Source organism: Cavia porcellus, unplaced genomic scaffold, assembly GCF_034190915.1.
Source record: "Cavia porcellus strain 051 isolate PalLab524CR breed Dunkin Hartley unplaced genomic scaffold, mCavPor4.1 scaffold_8, whole genome shotgun sequence".
NCBI lineage: Eukaryota > Metazoa > Chordata > Mammalia > Rodentia > Caviidae > Cavia > Cavia porcellus.
The window spans coordinates 89903277-89918905 of record NW_026947491.1 but is presented as its reverse complement, the minus strand read 5'-3'; the positions used below and the strand labels follow the sequence as shown (position 1 = coordinate 89918905).

The 15629-nt window shown below is 51.0% G+C and overlaps 1 protein-coding gene across 1 annotated transcript in view; it reads right to left on the bottom strand.

The window, feature by feature from the left end:
- Positions 1 to 15380, bottom strand: part of Utp20 (UTP20 small subunit processome component) — a 70228-nt gene extending 54848 nt beyond the window's left edge. Inside the window, exons 1-12 of the mRNA XM_003476057.5 lie at positions 15158 to 15380; positions 14309 to 14389; positions 11049 to 11115; positions 10808 to 10940; positions 10205 to 10393; positions 8106 to 8187; positions 7396 to 7533; positions 6848 to 7003; positions 6310 to 6456; positions 6088 to 6222; positions 5035 to 5112; positions 3233 to 3411 (exon numbers count right to left, since the gene is read on the bottom strand). Coding sequence (XP_003476105.2) covers positions 3233 to 3411; positions 5035 to 5112; positions 6088 to 6222; positions 6310 to 6456; positions 6848 to 7003; positions 7396 to 7533; positions 8106 to 8187; positions 10205 to 10393; positions 10808 to 10940; positions 11049 to 11115; positions 14309 to 14389; positions 15158 to 15202 — 1430 coding nt within the window. The 5' untranslated portion in view covers positions 15203 to 15380. The remainder of the gene's footprint in view (positions 1 to 3232; positions 3412 to 5034; positions 5113 to 6087; positions 6223 to 6309; positions 6457 to 6847; positions 7004 to 7395; positions 7534 to 8105; positions 8188 to 10204; positions 10394 to 10807; positions 10941 to 11048; positions 11116 to 14308; positions 14390 to 15157) is intronic.
- Between the last annotated feature and the right edge of the window lie 249 nt (positions 15381 to 15629).

Below are 15629 nucleotides of genomic sequence, written 5' to 3'. Positions count from 1 at the left end.
TTTGCCGACACACGTTTATGCAGACCGAGGCCACCATGTGGCAGTGAGGATGCCACACAACTAAAACCACCAGATCCTGGAAGGAGCTCGCTCTTGCCGCTCCGCCTGACCTGTGGCTGGTTACGTCAAGGAGCCTTTGAACCTGTCTCTTGGTCCTGGGTCCCTGTTACACAGGAAGTGAGTTACTCCCCGCTCAGACGGCCTGAGCCCCTGACCCGGGCCCACTCTGTCTCCGAGCTCCACCACGCTCTCGATGCCCCAGAGGCCCCGAGGGACCCGCCCTCTGCCGGTACAGTCTCCTCGAGACCTCTGCAAGACAGGCCCTTCCAGCCCCAAGCCAAGGTAGGAACCGCATCCACTGCTGCAGGGGCAACGGCGAGTGCCTCACCCAGGACAGCGCGCTGTGCACCGTCCAGCCTCCCGTGTCCTTCCCAGCACGGCGCTGCCTCCCAAGGGGAGGAACCCTCTACGCACTCCCGTGCCCAGGGTCTGTGACACACCTGACACTGTCAACATGCGTCCTGACAGAGCGGACTGACTTCTGAAGAGCACCCGCAGGTCAGGTCTCCTGCACTTGCAGCAAGCGTATGAAATGGGTGGGGGAGGAAATGTGGAGTCTGATAGCAAAGCCCTTCCCCCGGCAGAAACCTAGGCCAAGGTGCACACGCATCCGTACCGGATCCCAGAGCTCGGACCTCGGAGCTCGTATGTAGGAGCGCACCACGCCACTTCCCTGGAAGGTCAGCAGGGTTGTGGTGGCAGGCGGCCTCCCTCAAGGATGATACCTGTGCAGCACAGCCTGGGTGGCACAGCCCGGGGCACAGGGCCTGGGCATGCCTGCACCAGGGCTGCTCACCACCTCCCACTCAGCTAGAGCACGGTTACTCTCTAGACACGGGCAGGCTCATGCTACGGTCGCCACAGAAAGGCAAAGGACTAGGAAGAGTCACAATAACTCTGATGAAGAAGACTAAGGGAGAAGACTTTTATTTAAAGATCTCCAGATTAGTTTATCTCTTAGAGTCCGAGCAGTGGATAGTGTGAAAAGAGAGGAGGAGAGACACCTGTGACCAGGGCAAGGTGGCGAGCCCAGAAGTGGGCCCACGCTCTTGGTTGACCTCTGACAAACAGAGGTAACAGAGGTGCGTCAGTGGCTGCTTCTTCTGCAAATAACCCTGTCCTAAACTTCACACCTTACACAGAGATTACTTCATGATCTTCCAGGGATTTAAAATGTAAAACCAGGGGCTGGGGATTTAGCTCAGTACATAAGTGCCTGCCTTGCAATCACACGGTTGAGTTCGATCCCCGGTACCAAAAAAAATAATAATAATAATAAAACCAAGCCAGGGCTATCCAGAAAAGGGAAACTCAATAATCTGGGCCTCATCAAAACTTAAGGCTTTATTCTCCCAGAAGAACCCTGCTAAGGACGCAAAGACAAGCTCCAGAGGAGAAGCGCTGCTGACCACCTCTCTGATGAAGACACCTGCTCATCAGCTACATGACACGAGTCATTCTCTCCGCTGACGAGAAAGAAAACACTCCATTAGGGGCCGTGCTGAGGCAGGAGGGCTCCACAAGCTTGAGGCCAGCCTGGGCTACAAAGTGAGTTCAAAGTCAGCCTGGACTACACAACAAGATCTTGTCTCAAAATAAATAAAAATAAAATAACCCAGTTAGAAAATAAGCCAAGGAACAATCTGGTATTTCACACAAATAAGGTGTTTCCACATGATAAGCCATTAGGGAAATTCAAATTAAAGCTAAAATACGAACATCGCCGCACCCCTACTAAACTGGGAAAAAAGAATGAATTCAGAAAGCCTGGGAGGACGCAGGAAGCCGGGGTCACTCCACACTGCGAGTGAGGACGTGCGGGGCCCGGCCACCCCGGCACTTCCCACACAGCCAGCCACACACTCACCACGCAGGCCGACGCCCCAGACCAGCAAGGGCACAAGTGTCCTGCAACGAGTGAGTAGATGACCCTCGAGACACTCAGGGCAGAGCGCGGCTCAGCAACACGGGGGACGAGCTTCCTGACACACAGCGGGTGAGTCTCAAAGCAAGGTCAGTCTCAGCAGGTGTACACTGTAATTCCGCTTACTTAACACTCTTGGAATGACAAAGGGTTAGGGGTGGAGAGACCAGGAGGCCAAAGGGGCGGAGGCCACAGGGGGATGGAAGAGGCACCCCAGGGGACCAGGAGCACAGCCTGCAACCCCAGCACTCCGGGAGGCTGGCGCAGGAGCATCACAGGTTCAAGCCCACCCTGGGCAACTTGGCACCCTACTGGGACTGTCTCAAAAAATTGTCTTTAAAAGGTTGAGCAGGTAGCTTGGTGTGAAGGCCCTGGATTCAACTCTACCACAAAAAACAAAGGAAAAAAAAAAAACCCAAAGAGAGCCCGATGATCCCCAGAGCGATGGGACAGTCTCATCTTCACTCTGGTGGTGAGACACGAAAGGTTCCTGCCCTGGAATAAAGTATTGTACAGTTATGGCAGTGGTCTAGCGTGGCGGAAGCCTACCACTTCCTGCTTCTTCCTCAGCTTTAAATGTACTTCCCCTTCCCGCTTGCGATCGAAGGAAACTCCAATGGCTGCTCCAGGGTCAGCAATGCCCGCCCTAAGCGCCACCCTCGTCAGAGGTTATATGTAGGTCCCATGCCCCACACTCTGGCCAGAGAAAGTCAGGCTGCCGGTCACGGACTTCCCTCCACCTCCTGGGAACAAAGGCTATTTTTACCTTATATTCTCTCTTTTATCGTGCTGAAACTCTTTTAAGTCAGAGGCGCACAGGACCACACACCCTCGTATATGTGCGCACTTGGATGAGCACACATGAACAGATGGACCTGGCGAGCTTGGCGGCAGCGCCGATGCCGTTGTTTTCTGGCTGTGACTCTGCAGACACTCACGCAGGGTGGTGCAGCAGGACACACAGCAGCTTTCTGTACTCCGCCCCGCATGTGACCTTACGAATATTTTCTGGTATATGCAGATACCCGCTCTCCTGGTATATGCAAAGTTGCCTGCTTTCTCCACACTTACATTTTCCGCCTTTTACTGGTGCCAACCCAGCTCGCACATGGGCACCGTGGAGAGCCGTGTGACTGCCTTCCCTATGCACTTTCACCCTGGATGTCTTTCCAGCACAAGCAGACAGCCCTGCATCCCCCACGGTCCACCTGCTGTACCATGGGGCTGGGCTTGGGGCTCAGGGCTCACCCCTCGGTCCTTGGGCAGAAGAGCAGAGGGTACTTTTCAATCGCCATGGAGCTGGCAGTGGGAGGAGCTGCTTTGTGCAGAATGAGCTTGGCCAGGACAGCCAGGGCTTCGTCCTGGACCACGCGGTCATCAGCTGAGAAGCAATTCTCCATGTAGGCAAGAAAGCTGGGGAGAAAAAACTGAAGACAAGGAGACTGTGATCAATGACAGGGAAGATTCCAGAACACCTACAAATGAAGACTGCACACTTCTTAAAACAGGAAGAGGCCACACACGCCTCAGGAAGCCGAGGCAGGAGGACTGCCAGGTCCAAGACCATTGTGTGCAACTTTGTGAGACTATCTCAAAATAAAAAAACTTAAAAGGGTACGATATACAGCTCAGAGGTAAAGCTCCTGTTCAAGCCCCATTGCCCCAACAAGGCAAACAAATCTTCAGCAAAGTGTTATTAAAACCCCCATAAGAACAATGAAAGCTAGAAGGCAAAACAATGCAGCAAAAGCTTAAAAACAGAATCCAGCCTACTGCTAACGGAGTATGAGGAGGGGAAGAGGCATTTTCCGATACACCAGACCTGCCATTCTTACCTCCACCTCCTCAGCAGCTCTGAAAAGTGTATTTCTATAAAACCAGCAAGTAAAGGATCTCAAGAGGGGAACAGGAACAGGAAATAGGGTTCAGGAACGGGCAAGAGGGAAAGGCACCCTCATCTAACATCCGGGCAGTGGCTTGAGAAAACCTCCCCAGACTGGAGTGATTCCTGGAGGGAGGAAAGTCTTCACGGAAGCAGAAGAAAACAAACAGTCAGCCGCTCAGCTTCGGAGGGTTTGCCCGCGGGAGGTGTTCCCAGCGCTGTCCGAGGCTCCCCGCCCGACTACGCACACCCAGTCTCCAGCGCTTAAAGGACAGCACGGTTCCAAACGGCAGGACAAAGGAGCAGGTGCACAAAACGGCCAGGTCTGCCTAACCCGCTCCTTCCCTACCGGAGGGAATGCGGATTCAACCAGATTCCGTACGGAACTCTGTGGGTGATCGGCGTAAAAGAACCAAAACCCACCTGCCCTAGGAGGTAATCTACAATAAATACTAAGGCCAGTAATCAAGAAAGCAGGTTATTCAGGTGACTGAAAAACAGAATGCAAAGCCTGGGAAAAAGTGGCTCCAGATCATCTGCGGAGGTTGTGGCTGGAGACCACGAGCAGAGAGGGGACCGACTACTGTTTTAGCCTCCTCTCACCCTTTTAAACCTCACACAGGCAACACTGACACAAGTCGGGAGTAGTGAGGCTTCTGTTTGGAGTCAAATCGGAGCACACATTGTTGAAGGGCAGAGAAGGGGCAGGTACAGACAGCTGCCACTGTACTCCAGGGCACCAGCCAGGAGCGGGGACGGAGAGGAAGCACAGGGCTGGTCCACAGGAGGGCTTCCGCCTGCGCCATCAGGCCTGCATTTTGCAGCAGGGAAATAAACACACAACCACCCTTCAGCGCAAGCTAGCTCAGGAACTATTTTCTAAGCTTCAAATTCACGTGACTGCTTGCCCAGCTTTTCCACATGGTCTGTAACTCCTCGAGTGTTATTAAAAACAAGCTGCCTACTGCACATCATTTTAAACACCTTAGCAAAAGGAATAAAGTTCTGACTACGTCCTAAAAATTAAACACATTTTTAAAAACTGCCTAAAACATCAGCATTAATTCTGATCCTTTCAAGAAGCAAGCAAATTCACAAGATTTCAAATTTGATTATTTTACCATGACTGATTTTAAAAAACACCCAAAACTTAGTATCTTTTGCTTACCTGCTCAAACTGCTTCATACAAAACATGACTTCAGAAAAATCCAAAATTAAACGTCTTTCCAATGCGCTCTCAAAGATCTGTGGATCGTAAGTAAACATGTATCAAAGGAAGCACACAGAGCTTGTTCTCCTTGCTCCCTGGAAAAGCAGCGACAGCAGGGTCCAGGGTCTGACCTCCCCTGGAGACTCGTGATGCAGAGGTCACACCAGAGGACCACAAGGCACACAGGGGTGACCATGGACCTTCCCAAGGGGTCTGGCTGCACCTTGTCAAGCCAGGAAGCATCCAGATGATTTTCTACTTTCTTTCTTTCGTTTTTTTGTTTGTTTTCTGAGTCAGGGTCTTGCTATGTAGCCCAGACTGGTCTCAAACTCCCAGTGATCCTCCCGCCTCAGCCTCCTGAGTACGGGAGTAACACGTCCCGTGCACCACCATGCCCATCCGATTTTCCATTTTCAATCCCATGTCTCTCAGACCATCTTCCAACTCACTGAAAGGACGTCTCAACACTTGTCACCACTTAGGCTCCTGCCAGAGTGCAGAACTCCGCTACTTGCAGGACCAACCCATGCTACACTGCTCAGCCACAATGAAGGCTGTGGTCACGTTCACTGCCACTTGCCTTCCCTGTCCCTCTCCCGCCTGGCGGACAGCTAAGGAGCCTTCCAGGTCTCCCCACATGCATCCTCGGGAAACCTTTCTGCTCCTGATCCCTGGCAGACTTCAGAGGTGAAGCTCAACACGTGTGTAGCAGCTCGCTTCCTAGATGGTAATGACGCTCCCAGGTCCCTTCCCAATGACCAGAATCTGCAGGCACCATGGGCTCCCCAGCACCCAGTGCTGGCAGCTCCCACACCTGCTGACCGCTGACCGCATGGACTCAGCTCCTTCTACCGTACTCTTACTTCCACGACAGCATTCCACCCACGTCTCCTGAGCTGATGGCAAACACCCCGAAGGCAGGCCTCTGTCCCTTCCCCATGACCCCAGCAGGCATGCTGGTTGCCAAATGCCCTATAAACTACTCAGGTCCCGTGGGCTGAGGTGATTACTCTTTCTATGGTCTCCTTGACGAGGGTGTCCGGCAGGGAAACGTTTCCACCAAGGATCAAAGCAGAAATCACATCCAAGAGCATCTTCCGGCAAGTTGTGGAGAGACCGGCTACAGCCACTGTCTGGGATAACACCTGCAAAAACAAGCCAAGAAAGCAGCCAGTGGGCAGCCCGCGCTGGGCGACGGCTGCCGGTGGCACACGAGCTGGCTGGGCACCCACCTGGCAGACGCCCACGGGGCTGGTTACCCTGGACCCGCCCCCGTGTTGCACGAGCACCAGGTAGGTTTCCAGCAGCCTCCGGATCTGCTCGGAGCCTTCGCATGAGTTCTTGTTCATTACTTTGCCATGAAGATCCCGGAGCGCCTCCTGCACACAGAGAATTCAGCAGAGGAAACAGAACAGCGGGCTCGTCTCTCCCTCCCACAGTGGGACCCTGGGGCTGCAGTCCGACTTTTCACACCCTTCTGCTTTGGGAGAGAAGGACGCGTCTTCCAGGCGTCACCGAGGACCTCACAGCAACCACAGCCCTGTATGGGGCTCTGCCAGGTCACCCAGCGGTGTGAGCAGAGCCGGGCTTGCCGGAGTCTGCTCCAGGGCTCTCCCAGCCACAGCATGCGAGACGGTGCATCGAGCAGAGGGGTGCGAAGGGAGGAAGGAGGGACGATCTTCACGCGGGGGTAGAAGGGTAAACGCAGCCTCCACGAGCTGAAGACTACAGATAACTGCCCTATGACTGGATTTGAAAACCAGAACTCACCTGCAAACAGTCAAAAAATGTACCCAGATGCTCCTTGTGGACGTAGAGAACAGTGGATCTGGCCATGTGCTTTAGGGTTTCTCCTACTAAGACCCAGGGAAGTTGAGTCTGTGTTTCAGTAACTGGTCCGAGCTTCTGCAGAATTAGCTTCACTGCCTGTGAGAAAGCGAGACAAATATAGGCACCCAGAGGTCCTCCCTGTCAGTGCTAATATCCTGACTGCCCAGCAACCTTACACCTGAGTTGGAAAAATCGAGGCCACGCAGCTTCTACATGTCCCGGAAGGAAATTCCAGACCGGGACGGGGAATTTCATCACACAGCTGCCACTCCCGCCCCACTCAGCCAGCAGCCAATCGCAGTCTCACCTCCTGGAGCCTGGGGTACAGGAGACCCCAGTGACTGCAAGGGACAGTAAGCCCGGAACGCTGGCATCCGCGCCCCGCCTCTGCCCGCCCGAGGCCGCCCTGTCCCCACGCCCTCGCCCAACTCCTTCCCAGTCTCAGTCCAAGGCTGCACGCAGACTCCAAGCACGACCCCACTGCTCACCTTGCCCGCACAGGAGTGAAGCATGTTTCTGACGCCTCTGCACATTTCAAAGAGTAACTGCCCAACACCCTCCACTTTTTCCGGATGTTCATCAAGATCAAGAAACATTAAATTGAAAAGGTCATTTTTATCCGAGACCTACAATGCAAAATGGAGGGAAGACTGTATTCACCGCCTAAGTACATCCGAGTGAGAGTGTCACTTCCTGCCCTACACACCCACAGATAACACACTCAGGAACACAGTTCTGCAAGGAACAGGCGTGTGTACTATTTTAAACCACAAGGACCACGTACTGTCCTTTGCAATGTCACACAGGAGTGATGACTCTATTGGTAAACAGGAAAGACAGAACCAGGAAAAATCACACAAGGCAACATCTGTCTTCCAAAGGAAATGGCATATTAGCATAAAAGACTTTCAATATCTTTTTTTGTTGTTTTATTATAAAAATCTAATACTTAACTGCAGAAATTTTAAACAAACACAAATACTACTATGCTACCAGTTCTTTCCAGGAAAGTACAAAAACTCCTGTTCAGGTCCTCACTCAGGCATTTATGACTTGACTCAGAGGTCACTTCTCCTACACAGACAGCTGCCAGCACCTTACAGTTTCTGCTGAAAGGGACTGCATCTCCTTTAATCAGCCCTACTTAGCAGATTCTTGACAATTTACCAGCAAGAAACACAGAGAACATGACACTAACCTTTCTCATCAAAAAAGTAAAGCTTTCAGCAGCAAAATTTCTTATGTGTAGTTTTCTGTGAGCCAAGAGTGTACTGTACATGCTATAAATGAGAAAAACAAGACGGTTCAATGAAGGGTATCACGAAGGCACTCGACATGTCACCACTATGCCCGATGGACGAGCGCAGGACAGGGACAGAGTGAGCTTAGTGCTGCCTTCCCCTCCTGGGAGCCCTGGGGGACAGAAGGGCACGACCACAGACAGCAGGAGCTGGGACTGAGCATGGGGCTGACAGGGGAACCCCGCAAGGAAGCTCAGGCAGGGCAGAGGCACAACGCAATGCAGGGAGAACAAACGAGGGCAAAGACAGACTGGGCGATGGGGTGCACCAGGAGGTAACGGGACGGCCATCTGTGCCAGAGAAGGGGGGCAGATGCGGGGACGCTGGGTTCCAGCTCATGCCACACGCCACGCCTCCTGCACCATGGCAGACAGGTGCACAGCTCCGGCAGTCACTCAAGCAATTGGGCGGCAGGATGAGCTCTTGGTGACGGTGACAGAGCACAGAATCCAGCCTCCCACTGGCGTGGCCACACCCCCAGCCCCAGCCCCTAATGGCTCTTAGCTCACCACTACTAAGACCAGCCGAGAAACAGAACGTCAGGAAAAGATGCTTGCAGAAACACAGATGAGATTGAGGAGGGCAGGAGAGGACAGAAGAGGCCAGAGGCAGGGGGACCTGGTGAAGGACACCAGGACACACGCTGGGGCCCCGCAGCAGCACCCCCACTCCTGCTGCTCTGCTTGGTGCCTGGCCGTTGCTCCCTGACTATGACACCATCACTGTGGGGAGAGACGCATCTGTTTCCCCCCACTGGGTCTCAGTAGCCCCCGTAGATGGTGTGCAGTAAACCTCCTCAGCGTCCACGTGTGACAGGAGCGAGAGGTGCGGAGTCCGGAGACAGCTGCACTGGCCGTGGCTCCCAGGCAGGAAGGGGCACTGACGGGGCTGCCCCGACAGGCACGAAGCTCACACCGCAGCACATGGACACGAGGGAAGCGACCAAGAGCTGGTCCGAACAGCACTGCGTTAAGTTCGGTTTCCACATGACTTAAGTGAAAATATCTAGGCTGTTGGCAGTGTCACACCAAAAGCCAGAGTTACAAGCGAGGAGCCTGGCTTGAGATATCACCATGACAGCTTTTATGTCATAAAACCAAATAAACCACGGGTCTCAAGGAACCTGTGGTTTGTGTACTGAAATAATCTTCATTTCTAGTGCATTTTACCGAAAGCTTCACGGAGAACTAATAAGGTTGGAAATTACTCCCTTCTCACTCTCAGCTCCAAGTTGCTAACAGAGAAGAGGGGGCGCAAACCAGAGTGGCTGTCCTGTCCTAGACCAAACCCTCTCAGGGTTTGGAGCATTAAAGGCCGACTTCTAACAAAGGAAAACCCCACCCAATCTCAGATTTAATCAGATAATACCTTTCCTTTAAGCAAACACCTATGCTGAGGCAGGCGCCTGTCCTCTCAGGTCTGTGGCAGGCTGAGGCAGGAAAACTGAAAATTCAGGCACTCCCTGGGCAACCCATGACTTAGTGAGACCCTGCCTCAAAATGAAAAATAAGCACAGGACTGGGGAGCGGGCCAGGGAGCGGCCTGGGTCCAACCCCCAGCACTGAGGTGTTCTTTGTGCTTGGTGTACTCAAAAGCATCCAGTCTCTTCTGGCTTGGCAGCCGAGGACGCATGCGTGGTGCTCGAGGCCCAGGGGTCTCATGCAGAGCTCCCAGGTTTGCAGAAGGCAGCGGTACATTACACACAACAACCACAACAGAAGCTCTGCAATGCGAGTGATGGGCACGCCGGAGAGGCACAGGCCAGAGCGCCTGCTGCTGGCTTAGCTGCCCGGGAACAGCTGTCACAGCACCGAAGCCAGGCGGCATTTCAGAGCAGCTTTTCAGAGCGGCAGAGGAGAGGTCAGGCCAGTGCAGAGCCGAGCTGCATCCCAACACCACAGGTAGGCAGGGCGGGACTGCGGCCAGTGAGGAAGCGCGCACTGCAGGGGTCCCCGGGAGCCAGGCTGCGGACAGGCGAGGGACGAGGCGGGCTCACCTGTAAATCCGGCCCATGTCCTTCACCATCAGTCTCCACAGATACTTGTACAGGTAGGACAGCGCAGTGAAGGCCCACTCTAGCAGCTCCGTGTCCTGCGTCTCCAGGATGGAGGTGATGGTCAGGAAGAAGTCCGGAAAGTGCGGGTAGAAATCTGTCTGCAGGTCTCGTGCCAACTGAACTACCAGGCTGCATTAAAAGAGAAGCAGGTGGTTATGCAAAGGTTTTACGAAGGCTGTAAACCTAAAGAGAAAGACCCATCACCCCAACTTCTTCCAAGTCAAGTTTTAAGGAAAATTCTTCAACTCTTAGGAATTCTGCAAAGAAACCAGGTCAGACGGTACCTTCCTGCGAAGGCTGTGCTTACCTCTTCCTAGAGCATTAGAAAAAGGGGCTTACGGAGGAAGTAAGACACGCAATAGTGCATCCTTAGGACACTGCTTCACAGTAACACACTTTTCCCTGATAGTCTGATCTAACAGAAAAGGTGTTTCTGTCTCTAAACCCCAAACACCTGATCTAAGGCATATACCGCTATGAAACACAATTTCTGTTAAAAACTCAGATAAATGCCATTGAACTTTTTCTCAGAATGCTACTTACTCCAAAAGGGGCTGGAAGGCAAAACTGTTCTTAACTTGCAGATGAGTTTTCAAACTCTGAACGATCTCATTTTGATGATAGACCAACTGATTAAATGACTGGCACTTGTCAATAACTTCTTTATAAAACTTTCCTGGGTGGAAAAAAACAAGAAAGGATGGTGTCCTGCTTTTCATTCCTCACTTGGATCATGCAAAGTACAAATTGTGGGAGAGTAAAATACAAACAAAAGAAAAGATACCAAAGTGTTCTGTAAGGTTCAATTCTCTCCATTTCAGCAGACCCTCGAAGAAGTAAGTTTCCACTTCCTGCCAAGATGAAAGTACTCCATTAATCAGGTGACCCCGAGAAACTGTGATCAGGTTAAAAAGGATAACAATATAGTAACATCTTACTACAGTGATCAAGAATGTTAAACACTCCTGTTAGGTTTCTTTAAAAAAGTATTAACTAACATACTTTAAAAAGCAATAGGAGGCATGATACCAAGATGACAGCCTGTCAGCACAATGGTACCAGCAGATGTGGCCTAGCAAGTAACTTTCCAAAGGGTCTACAGTGGTCACACACATGGAAAACCTTCTACTGTGTTTGTGCAAGTCTGGGCAGAGACAAGTGTGCTGATTCTTTCAGGTTCTTTCATTCTGCTTGTGAAAATATGAACTGCTAAAACCTTATGGTAAAATAGTCGGGCATTTCTATTAAAATTAAAAATAGGTTTGCCCTCTGAGCCAGAAACTCCACTTTTATAAGCTATTTCTTATGAAATGTATAAATATATAAGTACAAAGATGTTTACTTAGCTTACCACAGTGAAGAGAACGCATAAAATAGCCTGAAATCCAACCACAGCAAAAATTTAGAGAAACTTATGTCTGTACATATTAAAGTATACTTTGTGGCTATTTACAAAAATTACATTGAGGCAAGGGTGTAGCTTGGGGGTAGAGCACAGGCTTAGCATGCACCAGACCCAATACCCAGTACAGAAAGAAAAGAAAGAGAGAGAAGAGAAGAGAAGAGAAGAGAAGAGAAGAGATTATCTCTGTGCTGAACTAGAAGGATGTTGCTGACAGGCCCCAGGTGATAAAAGCCAATTCCACAGTGAACTCTATGTGGAATCTAATTCTTCCTTAACAATGCCAAACGCCTCCACAAATGTTTGCACACAGTTGCATGAGCACTAGAGAAGAGTATGAAAAAACACACAAATACTCAACTGTCAAAACTAGTTTTACAATGATAAGCAGAGCGGGAAAAGAGCCTTTTTCTAGGTTTTGCATTTTGTTGTTTAGCTTGTTAACACACTTTGAAAGGTGAGCCGCTAAATTCCTGCCGTATGTGTTTGTGCACAGGTAGAGCATCACACAGAGACAGAACACATGCACACACACACCTGCCCAAAGAGCACGCGAAACTCTCTTGCAGTATCAAAAAACAGAACAAACCAAACGAAACAAAAGTTCCTTAAATTATACAAATCTTGCATATTTGGAATTAAATTATGCAAGTCTTGCAATGTGGAAATCTTTAGGCAGAGTGAAGAGGAAAAAACAAAGTTCCATTTAATTTTGTTCAATGTCCCCTAAGGCAGAAGAGAAACACACATTAGCTGAAATCATGAAGAAGGCCTTCCTCACCTAGCACAGTGACACATAGCAGCCTTTTACGACAGACCATGCCCCTGTGACCGTGCAGCTCCAGCCTCCAGAAGATGGAACCCGCTTCTCGCCCCTCGGATCTGGCCTGGCCGCGAACAGCCAATGGACGCTCCCCTGTGATGAACAGGGCAAGGCCGGGTGAGCCCTGCAGCACCTGCTCTTGCCATCTTGGGAAGGTTCCACCACACAAGAAGCCCAGTCGAGTGGACTGGACAGGATGGGGATGAGGACGATCAGGACCCACAGGCCCAGTCAATGGCCAGAGACGTGAGCCAGGCCACAGGGACCACCCGGCCCCGGGTCCAACCCCAGCTCTCCTCGCTACCTTGGCTCCCCAGTCCTCCATACGCTCCAGGTCTCCCTGGCTGAATGTGAGCCCCTGCTGAAGCTGGCTCCCTAACTCCCCCAGAAGTTACTGTTCTCTGTGTACGTCTGAAAGTCTCGGACACTGTCAGCTGCACAGCCCCAGGGACACTAAGTTCACCAAGCACTGTGATTATTATCCTCCCACAACCCCGCACTGCTCCTCCTACAAACTGACTCCGGGAACGACAGACAGCCTTAACCACTCGATTATGGGACAGTTCTCTTCCGTCCTTCTGCGGTCGGTAGGTCACAGGCCCATCCACTCCTTTATACTCTGCAATCCTCCCCTCTCTACCTGACTGCTGGAATCACTTCTAACTTCTAACTGGTTGTTCTGACTCTAGTCCAGCTCTTCCCTCCACACTAAAACAAGAGAGATGAGAAATTTAACCTGATCACGCCACCTGCTCCACTGTTTAAAACCCCAGAATGAAACACCATAGCTCCGGGATAAAACCCCAACTTAGCTGACACACCGTCTCTTTATGATCAGTGCCTAGCTCACCGGCTGCCTCTTCTCCTGTTTAGTAATTTTAAACACACACAATTACTAAACACCTCCATAAACATACTGAACTGCTTTGCAGTGTCTTGACTGTGACATGCATTCCCTACGCTCTGATCCTTTATACAGGTTTCTCCCTCCGCCTGAAAGAGCTTTCCTATCCTCTGGGCCATGCTAAAACCTATACAAACAACAAAACCCAACTGAGAGATCACCTTGTCTACATGCCACTCTAAATATCCCCAAAGAATTTAGGTTAGGCTCCCTTCCCTGAATTCTCAAAGCATTTATGCATTGACCTAAAGAACATTTAACATGTTGAACTTCCATGGCAGAGGCAACACATTCAAAGCAACAATGAGTAGAATTTGAAAAACAGTGAGAACCGAGGTTGAGTGGCATATTACACAAGATCTTACAAGGCTAGCAGAGGAATAAGAAAAATATTTCTACACAGAGGAGTGACAGTTCTAGGGTGGCTAGCGCTGGAAAAGCATGCAGTCTAGCCCTGTGGCAAGATCCTCTCCTAAGAGGGGCCATATTCTTACTGCTAGATTTCTAGACTATTCGGTTCCTCCTCATAAAGCCAAATAAACATCTTTACATCTGTATGTCTAAGCACTCTAAGAAACTAAGCCCCAGGAAAGAGACTTGCTCAAAATCACTTTAAAATCCTAGGGCTGCAGCAGGCTCGGAATGCACACTGGAAAGGGGAGACTCAGATCGTAAAAATTCATCAGGTATCAAGTCAAGCTGGCCGCCTAAAACAGCTGCACCCAACAGACCTTTCTGCATCTCCACTCATCCAAGGTGGGAGCAGCCAGCCACACAGTATGCATTTCATGCTCATAAAAAGAAATACCTTTAAACAACTCACTTCTACAAATAGGCCACATTTACAAAGTCAAAGAACACTTCTTCCAGTGTTCTCCAACTGCCAGCGACCTGGGTAGTATCACATTCTCTTACCTCATCATAGCTTGCAGTTCTATCAATACGGTGAATTATATCAATGTTCACATTCCCCAGCCGTTCAGCAAATGTGAGAAACTGGAGGAAAAAAAACCATTAGCATAGGTCATCACTCAGGACTCACTACATCCTCAGTATTTCAGGCTGTACAACATCACACGTGGGTAGCTGCCTTGGTAAAGCAGAAAGTGTAAAAAGCACCACTCAACAAGCCTTTCTGCCTTCTATCATGACAGATGACAGCTAGGCTGGGCTCGATATTTCAGACTTGGGTAGTGTATCGATCATACAATGTGTCACTATTAAACTAAAAGCATATATCACTGCTGAGTCACAAAAAATAGGAATGAAAACAAACCTAAAGTCACAGGCCCTTAAATGCACTGCGTTACTATTCGAAGATAATAAACGCTTGTAGGTTTGCCCAAGTTCTTTCAGTTACTCGGTGCTAGACTGCCGAATCTGGCCACGACCACGGAATTCGGAGAAGTTCTTGCAACCACAGTGTTCACATACAGACTACACTGAGCCAAAGACGCGGAAAGAAACTTATTCACAGCCGAGGTGCTGCCCCCCGTCCCAACTCAGTTTCGGTCCTAGCAATCCCCCGGGATAACGAAGGTAATGCTGGACTGAAGGAGGTTCCCCAAAACGAATTCGACCTCCCAAACCAAGGGCGAGCTCTGTCACTCAAACTTCATTACTCCCCCGCTCCACATTTACTACATCCTGTAGTTCCACTTCCACCAGAGCCTCGGGCGAGTGACTCCCGCCCGGCCCGGACTCTGCAGCCGCTGAACCCTGGCCGCCCCAGTCGCCGTTCCCGGCCCGGGATCCCGCGCTCACCCGGTAGGTGTTCTCCGTCTTGTGAGAAACAGGCTTTATCTTCATGGCTGCAGAGGGGCGAGGCCCGCAGAGGCCTCGGGAAGAGTCAGAAGGATGAAATCGACGCTAGGAAGCAGAACCGGGCTCACACGCGGTGCTTTCTGCTAGCCAGCTACTCGGTGTTTCTCACGTGCGGTTCAGCGACAGGGCACCGCCATGTTGTAAGGGGAGGGGCTTGGGCGCGTCACGTGGGCGGAAGAATTGGACGGAGCAGGCGCATTCTCTCCGGAGCGGGCAGGAGGCGGGGCGAGGCGTGGAGCCGGAGGAGGGGCGGGGAGTGGGCGGGGAGTTGGGCGGGGCGGACTCCTAGATGCGCTGTTCCTCTATGGTAAGGTTAGCAGGAGAGATGTGTGCAATATTTTCATTATAAATATTGTCATTATCAGCTGGAATCGACGGCCTTCGCTTGTTTTGTAGGCTGTACTTGCAAAAG